The following is a 12,179-nucleotide window of genomic DNA, read 5'->3' on the forward strand; positions in this document are numbered from 1 at the left end:
AAGACACACACAGCTATGTTATGGACCAAATTTTTATATTTTAGTAGACATACATATAGCATTGCTCAAGCAACTATGGCAGCCAAATCATCTTAAAAAATTATTTAGTTGAACATAATTACCAAAGATTTACCACTGCCATCGCATTTACGCTCAGGATCTGCATCCAGTTGCAATAGTCCTCCCTTTCCAAATTTAGCAGATTTGTGAACTGTCCATCAAGATGTGAATGCTTTGTTCAACCAACAGACCAAGTTTCTCCTTAATGAATATGTGTTGGGCTCCCTCTGCCTAAATGGCAGCACATAATACAAAAGAATGATGGCTTTAAATATCTTGTGGGATGAACCAGTGCAATATAGCCAAAATGGGAAGGTCTCTCCAACAAAAAGGAAAGAGATACTGTTCTAAATGTATTAACAAAATGGGTTGGGGAAAATAAACAATGTAAGTTACATGTGATATACAAGATGAACAGAATTACCATCGCTTGCCAAAATGTTGGTCCTCCAATCACTGCCAGTAAATGCATGGTTATTATGAAGACTTGAACTTCAGTCACATCAATTCTGATTAGGTACAAAAAAGCCAAAAAAGCACAATTACTCAAAGCCAATTATAATCAATCTGCAAGCACGGCAGCGCTCCTCTATCATGCACAAGGTAAAACAAAACAATGGAGAAAATGTTTTCTTGATATACTCTTGCTGTACCGCTGTTTGTTAGCATCACAGCACAGAAAATGGAAATCTAGTTAGGGGTCGCAATTCTAGACAGTTCTAGAGCAGGCATGTGTCAAACATACATAGCCAGAGGTGTTTTAAAGGTTTCTAGTGAAGTCAATCAACTGGCTGTATAGGCAAACTGGTTTTAAGTGCAAGATAGATTTCCCACTCCACCGATGACTGGCTGCTGGACAAGTTTTCAAAACTCCTCTGGCTGCACTTCTGCTTCTCTCCTACCTACACCATGACTGTCTAGGAGTGTGGCCAAAAGGAAAAGTTGGAACTTGTTTACTTCTTTCAGCTAACCATAAGCAGTTGCAGAAATGTAAGCATTAAACCTTGCCCACCAAAAAAAAGAATTCAGAGTCTTACTTTCTTTGAAAAAATGTTTGCCCTCATCACAATCTTTCTCTTTTCATTCTGTCCTGCTATTCACATAGGCATGGAACTGATATACTGCTACCAGTCTCCTAACCATGGATAAGACTTTAGGACCCTCACCTCTCAATAATAAATCTTCCCTCTTTATTTTTTCCCATGGTTAAATGTGATACCTTCAGGCAGTGACCAAGGTTAACGCTAACCTGGGTTTGAAGCAGGTTTGCAAACTCTGGTTAAGAAGCATCCCTGAGTAGCACCAAATTGGTTAAGGCAAATAAGGTAAGGGGGATTTGCACTGGAGAAGGGAGGAAGGGTGCAAGCCTGCAGCTTGCTACCAATATCTTAACCATGGTGAAGAGCTTGGCAGTGTTACACCTTCAGTGAACCACTGTTTTCTACTAGTCTTAGCTAGTGCTGTTCTTTTGAAGGGTACTTGGTTGCAACTCTGAAGTTTGTGGGGTTTGGGTCTTCCTTAATAGGCCAACTGACACTTATGGGTAGTATGAATAAGCCATACTCAGAGTAGCCCCAATGTAACGATGTAATGACTGCATGCAACATACTTGTGTTCACCATTTATTGTTAATTATGCAGATTCATTAGCTAAGAGGCCATGGTTGGCTACAGGGTACAGTGCTCCTCTTAAGCAGGTGACCATGTTAGAAAGTGAGGGCACATTCCTTGGCACCCTTCCCTCTTCTCCTGTCTCAAAGGTGAGCAATGCCAACAAAGCTGACAGTGCTGACTTTCTGTTTGATGGATTAAGATTCTTCCATGAGTCACAATAAAAGTTTTATTTCAGATAATCCTGCCTTGTCTTTCATGTATGAGAAGGAATGCTGCTGAATTCAGAGAGTAATAAAAAAGTTGCATATGTGTACATACTCCATTTGTATAATGATAAAGTATATAATTGTATGTACATAATATAAAGAAAAATAAATAAATCATGGTTTCTTAATTTGCCACATGCTTTCTACTCTCTTTTCCACAGGCATTACTAATGGACACCAACGCACTCCCTTATTTTCATGCTTCACAAGAGAAACATAGTGTAGACCTTAGCACTAGAAATGAAATGCTTGTTTATATGTACTTTATACCTATAATCTACATAGGTTCAAGTTCCAAAGCCAAATGGGGATGTGCCCACATCCAAGGGCCAATTAAAAAGGAAAGTGTCTTCACACCCAGCATGAGTTACATAATTTCTGAAGGCACTTGCTTAAGTGTATGGCTAATAACTTCTAATAAACGTTTGGCTTCAAATCACTGCTAACATAACATTTAATACTCTGTTGTGGCATATGCAATTACTGGTTCAGAAACTTTAATTAGCTTCATCTATGATGGCAGGAGGGGAAATATACACCAAGAACAGAGAAGAACTGGATTAAGCAAACTTGTGTAAATCACACTGTTAGTCAAAGAGAAATCTGAGGCAGCAGAGAGAGTACAGAAGAGGACGAAATATCTGAAAGTGGGAACAGGATGGGTTTGTGAGAAAATATAATAGATCAACATATGAAGTCTTACAATGAAAGACTATAACATTTTCAAAACACTCCCTTCAAATACTTACAAACTGTGTTAAACCCATTTTATGTCCCACATATGATCAGCATTTCAGGACCACACTTGCACTATCAATTATGTTTGTGTCAGGGAGAATCCCTATTATAAATTGATCTTGTGAAAGAAATAATGTCTGCATTTCAATTTACTATTTTTGCTTTAATTCAGATTTTATTAACTATTATTTTATGTTTGAAGGTATTAAATGCATCATTTACATCTTTAAAATCTAAGATGTGAGATCTCAACTTTTTTACATTAAATGTACAAAGCTGAGTTTCCAGTTAAACTCACCAGGCACAGGTTCAGATATGAACTTGCAGGCCATATTATTGGCCTGAAAGAGGCACATACTGCAAATCACCAACTTATTCTTTGGTTCTGATAAAACCTGAATTTCTAGCTTACTCCCAACACACACACACACCACCTACTAAACAACAACTTTGTACAACCAGAAGAAGTCCCACTGGGATATATTTCCTGGCTGCACAAAGGTGCCAAGGGTAACCAGGGTCAGGGAGAGTTGCAGGCCTTTCTAATGCCTGTGTCTTTGATGGCAGTATCCGTAAAAATCAATGGGGGCAGGTAGCCCCCACAAAGAATACTGCCAACCCAAGGGTCTTCAGGTGGGCTTTGGGTTTCCCTCCAAAACTATTTTCATGGGTGCAAGCCTTTAAATCTTTCTATTTAGTGGAACGCAGCTCTATTAGACTGAGATGGGGAATTTTAAAAGATTGCACCTGTGAAAGACCACTTGTGGTGGTGCATACTATGAAACAAAGTGGGACACCTTCTGTCTAATAGTTTTCACGGGTGCAGCTTATTTACCACAAAATGCTCAGTCAGTTATGTGCAACTCCAGGAGCCATTCTACCTCAGTCCTCATTTCGCCATGTATTCATTTTGTCTTGCTTTTTTAAAAAAAAATCTGATCAGATGCATATATGAAAATAGAAATAAAAATGACAGCCGCTCCACAGAGTTGGGGCAAGTTAGCTGTAAAACTCGTGAAAAAAATATTCAGGGTCCTGTTGACTTGTCACAGTTTTATTACGGTATGAGCATCCCTCAAACCAGGAGGCCTTCAGTTCAAATGCCACCTCAACCACTACAAGGTTTCAGCGAAGCTACTATGCCCCAGCATCTGTCCTCCTCAGGACCTTACATTGTTGCTATAAGGATTACAGACCCCATGTATGCATTTGAACAGCTGAAAGCATGATATAAATGCTATCCCCCCCCCCCGCCTTACTGTTACTACATGCTGGCACATATGACTCTCTTTTTCAAACTTACCAGCAGTCTGCTCTGCAGCTTGTTTTGTGCCCCACACCAAGTCATCCAAACTTTATGCTGCTTCATACAATATGCCAGTTATGCTTGACCAAGGTAATCAGTATTTCCTTTCGGTATGAGCAGAGTACAGCTAGCTCCCGTGCCCATGTGCCTGAGAGTTTTCTTTGGAATGGGACTCCCCAACCCAACCCCGCTTGACGGTATCAGGAGTGAAACAGACTTCAATCCCTAAGTTTAGCAAGTACTGAAAAAAACAACACCCATATGCTACTTGGCAACAGGTACAAATTAGACTGAGAAAGGTTGTTCCAGCAATCTTTCTGTGTGAAATGACTTTTGCTTTCACAAATAATATTAATAGAAAGAGGTGCAAGAAAAGGACAGCAAAGTTAAGCAAGATATTGAGAGATTCAGAAGACCCAAGTTTAGTTGCTTTCTTAGAATTATGTCATCTTGAAGAAATAACATATTCATATGGGATTCTACCAAGCAACAGAAAGCTCAAAACCCCTTCTAAGAGCTTGAATTTACTTTCCTAATATCTAGGTAAAGGGAAGCTGGCAATGGAACTTAAGTTTATGAGGAAATTACATCACTATTACAAAGATGGTTAGGAAAGATCCTATAGCGCTCTTTCCTAAGCGTGAGGGCAAGGAACTCTAAAACATGACTAAAACTGCAATCCTAACCCCACTTACCTGAGAATAAGTCCCACTGAATTCAGTAAGACTTACTTCTGAGTAGAAATGGTTAGGATTGCCCTGTAAAAATACTTTTCTAACATCAATATATTTCACGATAGCTAACTATGTTAACAATTCTTTTTCCTGGTGGAAAGGTTTCTAGCAAAAAAGGGAGGAAATATTCCAAAGGTGTTCCAACAAAATTAATCCAGACCTTATATATAGAGATGCTTCCACCACTCTGGCATTCTGCTCTTCAAAGAGGTGAAGTCAGTTCTGTGTATTTTACAGTAGCCAATAGGGGAGAAAACACCAGAGTTTCAAAACAAAGCTTTTTTTGTTTTGTTTTAAAGTAAACAGGGGCGGAAAAGTTCGATAATCTGAGTGAGTTTTTATTTTTCATTCAGTCATTATGAGTTGCCTTTAAAACAAATGTCCATGAAATATCACCAGGAAAACAATTGGCATTTTTGCAGTTACTCTGTGCATGACAAAAAGGCGCTGCTTCTAGAGATTTCATGCCATTGTTCATTGGGTAACACTGATTTGTATCTGTTACCGTGTTATTCCAGAACCCAGGTCCCAGAGTTCCTGTGAGAAGCTGAATTATTGCAAGACAGAGTTCAGACTCTGTAACATCAAATCTATGTGTGAGGGAAAGAAACATTTAAAAACAGCTTGCTTAGAAATCTTCAGCTTAATAGTTCCATTAGAACAAATTTTCACACACATTTAAGGATACAGACTTGAAATCAGCGTAATCTCCTTCAGAATGATATGACAGTTGCAATTACAATTATAGAGAGAAATGAAAAGCAGTAGTAAATCCACATCGCATACAATTCAATACAATCCCACTGACGTCAATGGTAAAGTGCCCATTGAGTTTAATGGCTTTGGACTGTACTCATAAGGAGTCTGAAAATATTATAAAAGCAGTACATAATTCAAATACAAATTACTAGGCAAACACCACAGAAATTGAAATTAAAGATTTACATTTTCAATAACAATACTGAATTAATACAATGAAACCTGAAACTAAATATTATGTCAGTTGTAACAGTAATATTTTAACCCAATGAATGCAAATAAAGATAATATGTTTACAATCATGTTACTTAAACTTGTGTGTAAACTTTACTTTTACAGTGGTACCTCAGTTTACGAACCGTCTTGTTTACGAACTATTCGGTTTATGAATTCCGCAAAACCAGAAGTAGTGTTCTGGCTTGCAAACTTTACCTTGGTCTACGAATGGAAGCCAAACAGTGGAAGGGCATCGGTGGCAGGAGGCCTCATTAGGAAAAGCACACCTTGGTTTAAGAACAGATTTGGTTTAAGAACGGACTTCAGGAACCCATTAAGTTCATAAACCGAGGTACCACTGTACTCAGGAAAAGCAGCTATAAGAAGAAAGCTTTACTCACACTAGATTCTTTAAGCACTTACACTGGTCTCTTTGTAAATAAAGCAGTAAGAAGAATGTAAGGGGGCTGTGCATCTATTTTATATTTATTCCACGCTAAGGCTGCAATGGTATGCAGAACATTGAACTCACGTGCAACTTCTTTTTGTTGTTGTTCACAGAACACTATTTGTTCTTCAGACAGTCTACTTTCAAATTTAGCTAACGTTTCGGTCACCATGTATTGTTAAGGCTTGTTTCCCCCAACTATCATTCCTGCTTTAACATTACCTATGAAGCTTTGAATCTAGTAAAAATGTACTCTTCAAATTGTATGAATGGTAACTGGTGACACTAGCATTATACCTTGTGGCACCACAAGGAAGATAGGAGACAGAAAAGCCGAATGCGAGAAGATGTCAGGTCACTTATTGCTAAGCAAGCTTCCTACCCTTAAGATGGGTGTGGACAATAATTTGCATGTTCCGATTTGATTAGTCAGTGATTTTATAACTTAGGAAGAAACGATACTTCTTCTTTTTTTGCCTTTTAAACCTGCTAAATCCTTAACTAGTGATCTGTAATCACTATATTAAAAATAGGCACTAAAACGTGAATTGTATTTAGGAAAGGAGAAACATTCCATGATAGGTAAAGCTAAAGAAAGGAACATTTTAAAAAATAATGACAGCATTCAACATGCAAAGTAAACAATTATTGCAATCTAAGCAATGCATCTGATTTTTTGAATGCTGTGTTTAAACATTTGGGTAATATTCAGCATTAGTTATACTCAGCGCAGCTACTCAAGTCCATTTTTAGGCCATTATAATCAAACATTTGCATTTAAATAAAAGAGAAGACCTAATGAAACAAAGCTAGCTGAACTAGCACAGTCTACCAGATTGAAATGAACTAATCATATTTTTTAAAATGTATAACACATTTTCTTAAAGGTTACAGAACAGAATGCTTGTTCTTTCTTGCTTTGTCAAATAAAACAAAATTGGTTAATCAGTTTACATTTCAAACTGTAAAAATGTAAATGTATAGCATATATTTAAAGATGTGTTATTTAATATTATGTAGTTCTTTTTGCCAGCAAAGCTGCTAAGCTTATGTCTCACCTCGTGTTACACTCAAGCTTGGGTTTCATTTCATGATATGCACTAACTAACCTAGTGACAGCCTAGTGACTCCCTAAGCTGGAGTTCAGTGAGCTCACCAAAATCCAGAATTGTGGGTCAAAGACAATTGCATGAAATCACTGCATAAAACAGCTACATAACATTTATCTTGAGTTGGAGAAGGGTGGGCAATAGAAAAAATAGACATATACACAGATTCCAGTAAGCATATCTTAGAATTTGCAGAAAGAAAGTTAGGCTGCAACACTTCAGCCTGAGAGAAACTCTCACTTCAGCCTGAGAGAAACTTTAGCTTCCATACTAGCAATTGAATGGCCTACATTTGTCTATTTTCTACTGGATGTATGATATTATTAATGCTCCAAGAAAGCAATGCCCTTCTGAGGCACTAATTTTAATATTAAATAATTAACACACCACTGTAATTTTGAGGGACAGAAGGGATTAATCCTGGCAACTGTCCTTCCTTTCCCCATTTTTTTTTAAAGTTTACCCAACACTCTGGTTTGCTTGAATTCCTTTTGCCCTTCAAAGCTAGTGTTGCAATGTTTTTATGCAACACTGAACTCCATTAAACTCCACTGCACTCCATTAAACTTTCCCACTCATTTCTTCCCTCTCCTCTGGCCTGTATCTGCATACCAAAGCAGGTAAAGCGGGAGGCATCTAAAGAAACCAGTATGGCTGTATAAGGAGCTTACAGATGAACTGAGTTTTAAGAAGGCCATGTATAAGAAATGGAAGAAAAGGGAAATCACAAAGGAAAAGTATACCCGAGTAGCCAACAGTTGCAGGGAACGTCTGGTGGGCCAAAGCTCAGAATGAACTTAGGCTTGCAAGAGAGGTTAAAAATAAATTTTAAAGTGTCTTCTTTCTTTTCCCCCTCCCCGCCCCCACCTTCCACTGTGGCCACCATGAGCAGCAGGTGCAAAAGTTGCTCCACGGCTTGACAAAGCCCTGCTAACCAGAGGAGGGAGTTTGGACTGTGGTTTAAAATGGAAAAAACAGAACTGCATGGCACCTAACTATGTCTCTAATTCCTACACTATTCCTAATCAATCTGTGCTGTTAATAAACTCTATGATCAGGGACACCATGGAGGCCGAGCTATTTTGGGGGGCCCAATTTTGAGAGGGTGGAGACCAAGCGTGGAACCGAGCATGGCACAGCTTCAGTGGCCAGCTCCTCCTCCTACCACGGAAAGAGGCCACATGAGAGAGAGGAGCCACTGGCCACTGAAGCTGCACTGCACTCAGCACCATGCTGAGCCGCCTCCTGACATCATGTGTGTGACACTGCCCCAATCTCTGGTGCAAGTTGGTGCCTCTTATTTTCAACCTGATTATTCACTATGATGAAAAGGTGCCGAACTGAAATAACAATTTAATTAGCACTACTTTTGTTTAGGCCAAAACATTGCTTCAATATACTCTTCCATAGATTATAGATTTGCATATACCTTCTGACTGACTTAATCACTTAGCAGTGTAATGTTTGGCAATATTAGGTTTCTCTCTTAGGTGGTTTACTTACATTCCAAAGCGCAATGTTCCAGAGACATATGTCTGCCAGTGTGCGCAGTAAAACATGAACGTTCCAGCAAAACAGCAAAAGAACATCCAGTCAGGATTTGTCCCCAGCTGCACAGCAATACACGTTCCCAAAACCACAAACACTGCAGAAAAAAATCAGTTAACATGAGCATAGATTACAGATTTCAAAAGCAAAGAATGTGTTCAATAGTCTGTAGTATGCAGTTGGCACTCTCTTTTATTTACTGCTCTGTATTTTTGATGCATGGTCATAAGAATTTTAAGATTCAAGATCAAATATATGCATAAAGTATAGTCAGAAACAAATTTCAACAGTCAAAGTAACTAAACTAGAGAAAACTGGTGGGTTCTCAGTTCCGTCAGAATTTATACTGTTACACATTTTAAATATGAAAATAAAATTACCATTGAGTTTTAATACTGCATGATTTAGATTGCAAATTTTAAACACACTTGTCTGGGAGTAAGTCTCATTGAATGGAGTGAGATTTACTTCCAAGCGGACACACATAAGACAACTGCATGGTAAGTAACATTTCATAACCGCTGGGCAGCCCAATTCTGTTATGGTTAAGTTAATGTGGCACTACAGCAGATCCAGAATTGTTAGATTGATACTGTAATTCTACAAACATAATAGAAAAGAGGAGAAATCTATTAGGATTAAGCACATTTGTTTCCTTTTCTTGTGTTATAACTCCTCCTGCTTCCCCTAATCAAGGTAAAGGAGCATGAAATTGATGAAGCAGTATTTGAAATAGCTTTGCTCACTTTGCTGCCCTTTTGTAGCAAAGTACTTAGTACACAGGTTGTTAGACAGGAACTCAACTACCGGTACTTAACGTATCATAGCCTTAAGCATCACTTTAAGCAGCACAGCTAATTTTGGTTGCAACTGGATGAGACTGTTTAGTGTTTTTATCAGAGGTTCTTCATGTTTTATTCTGTTTAGTAGGTTTAGGGGTGCTTAATAATGTTTTACTAAACATTATTTCTTAACTAAAAGTTTTGTTCTATTTTATATTTAACATCCAACTTACAGCAAAACTGTGCTAAAATATCACAATTTCAATTTTCATGTCAAAATTTGGATGTTCAGTGAGTTCAACAAAATGGTCCAACAGCTAAGAAAATTACACATACAGTTTCAGAGTGTGTGTACTTTGCACCCAAATTTTGCACACTAGTCACATCTTAGATGTTTTTTAAAAACCTGTTAAAGCTACTTTGGGAGCTTCAAGGAACTGGGCAGTCCCTGAGCTAGCCTACAGGACAGTTTGTAAAGCTTCTGAGTCTTAAGCACTTGCAATCACTGACCATGTGTGGATAGGACTGGACCAAGTTAAAGCAAAGCAGGGTTTCGCCATATAATCTCTGTAAATCCTTTCCACCTACAGGAACAGGGCTGAGACTAAGGGAGGTCCATCACATGGACACAGGTAAGAGCTCACAGAGACTCTGCCTAAGGTGCAGTTGGCTTCAAGTTTGGTTGGACAAGTTGAGGGATTGCACAAAGCCTTTGTTCCTGAGGCTCAGGAGCTTCCCTGAGTTGTAGCATGTAGGCTAACTCAATTTCTGGCATCTTATTAAACAACCTTATAATCTTTCATAAACTCCTGATGTCTAGGATTTGTTTGGAAAATGGATGAAATTCCAGGGGAACTGGAAAACCATGGTGCTTTTCAACAATAATGAAGTGAGAATGAAACTAAAAGACTCAGATCAGTTTGCACATCACATTGAACCATAATTCAAATAAGCTATTGTTTAATGTGAATGTGTAGCATCCTAAGTGCTCCAGCCAGGAAACAAACCACGGAGTGGCATAGCATTACCCCAGAACCTGGGCTTATGGTTTGTTTCTCTCCAAACACATGGAAAAACCAAGGTATGCTAACCACTTATGGTTTGTGGAGTTTTTTTGTGGGATGGGAGGGATTCATGAGTCCAGGTTTGGATGCAAAACTAAACCAGACTATGTATGGTCTGCTTCTCAGCAACAAGGCAGGTGCAGGGGTGAAGTGCCTGTGATTTCAGTGGCATGTGCAAGCATACTGCACGCTCACATTAAACCATCACTTCTTTTAACTACAGTTTAAAGTACTCAGCTTTACTTTTATTGCTTCTTTGTTCAAAGAATCTGGATAGGGGGTAGATTAAAAATCTAAATGCCCAATCATATTTCAAATATTTCAATATTTTAGATTTACTGTCATTTTAAAATAAGAATTTAAACTATTTACTATGAAATTAAAATTACCTAGTGAAATTTTGATTCTGTATTAAACGTACTAGCTAAACCTTGAAAGATGGCACAGGATTATACAATCAGAGTACATTATTTTCATTCTGCCAGAGCGCCAACAGTTTTTCTTTCTGTTTGCAGTTCAGTATCCCCAGTATCCTTCAAAGTATAAACCACTTAACAGACCCTTATATTTCAGTAATATATGACATAATACCTGTGGACAGTGAATCACAGCCATGGTCAAAAAGTTCTCCCAAAGGGCTACTACTATTGGTTCTTCTCGCTTGCTTCCCATCTATAGCATCCAAAGACTGGTATATGAAAAGGCCACAAGCACATGCAATATATGCCCAAGCAGGTGCCTAAGAGAGAAAGTATGTGACTGCAGTTAATGTCAATAAAAAGTTTACAGGGTCTTAAATCAGATGTGGTTCTCCCATGCTGCAAATTTATTCCCAGTTTTAACTACAGTGGTACCTCGGGTTACATACGCTTCAGGTTACAGACGCTTCAGGTTACAGACGCTTCAGGTTACAGACTATGCTAACCCAGAAATAGTACCTCGGGTTAAGAACTTTGCTTCAGGATGAGAACAGAAATTGTGCTCCAGCAGCGCGGCAGCAGCGGGAGGCCCCATTAGCTAAAGTGGTGCTTCAGGTTAAGAACAGTTTCAGGTTAAGAATGGACCTCCGGAACAAATTAAGTACTTAACCCGAGGTACCACTGTATCTGTAAAAGGTTATAAATATTCCCACTTTTCTGGAGTGTGGAAAACCTAGCTGTGATGACATGGTTTGTCTCAAGTACTCTTACAGTTTAATCTGACACATGAAGCTAGTCTCACTCTGCTCAATAGGTCCCACTCCCAAATACCCATGTATTGTGCAGGATACCTGAGAATAAGTCTCAAAGTCCAACAAGTCCTAATTCTGTAATGGATCTCTGGTACATTCATCCCAGAAAAGCGTACCTGGCTCCAAGCATAACACAAGAACATAAGAAGCTGCCTTATGCCAAGTCAGACCATTGGTCCATCTAGCACAGCACTATCTACACTGACTGGCAGTAGGTCTGCATTATTTTTAGACAGGGGTCTCTGCCAGCCCTACCTGGCTATGCCACATATTGAGCCTGTAACTTTTTGCATGCAAAATGAAAG

General features: G+C 38.7%; 1 protein-coding gene across 14 annotated transcripts in view; it reads right to left on the reverse strand.

Annotated features, from left to right (window-relative positions):
• CEPT1 (choline/ethanolamine phosphotransferase 1) overlaps positions 1-12,179 on the reverse strand; it is a 28,936-nt gene that overhangs the window by 6,289 nt on the left and 10,468 nt on the right. For 8 of the 14 annotated variants that reach the window (XM_083746617.1, XM_083746618.1, XM_083746621.1 and 5 more), the window contains exons 3-5: positions 11,235-11,382; positions 8,753-8,894; positions 485-569 (exon numbers count right to left, since the gene is read on the reverse strand). In XM_083746617.1, coding sequence (XP_083602743.1) covers positions 485-569; positions 8,753-8,894; positions 11,235-11,382 — 375 coding nt within the window. Of the gene's footprint in view, positions 1-484; positions 570-5,222; positions 5,308-8,752; positions 8,895-11,234; positions 11,383-12,179 lie in introns of all 14 variants that reach the window. The other 6 variants (XM_083746612.1, XM_083746613.1, XM_083746614.1 and 3 more) reach the window with 1 other exon arrangement.

Source organism: Podarcis gaigeae, assembly GCF_964106915.1.
Source record: "Podarcis gaigeae genome assembly, chromosome: 6".
Taxonomy (NCBI): domain Eukaryota; kingdom Metazoa; phylum Chordata; class Lepidosauria; order Squamata; family Lacertidae; genus Podarcis; species Podarcis gaigeae.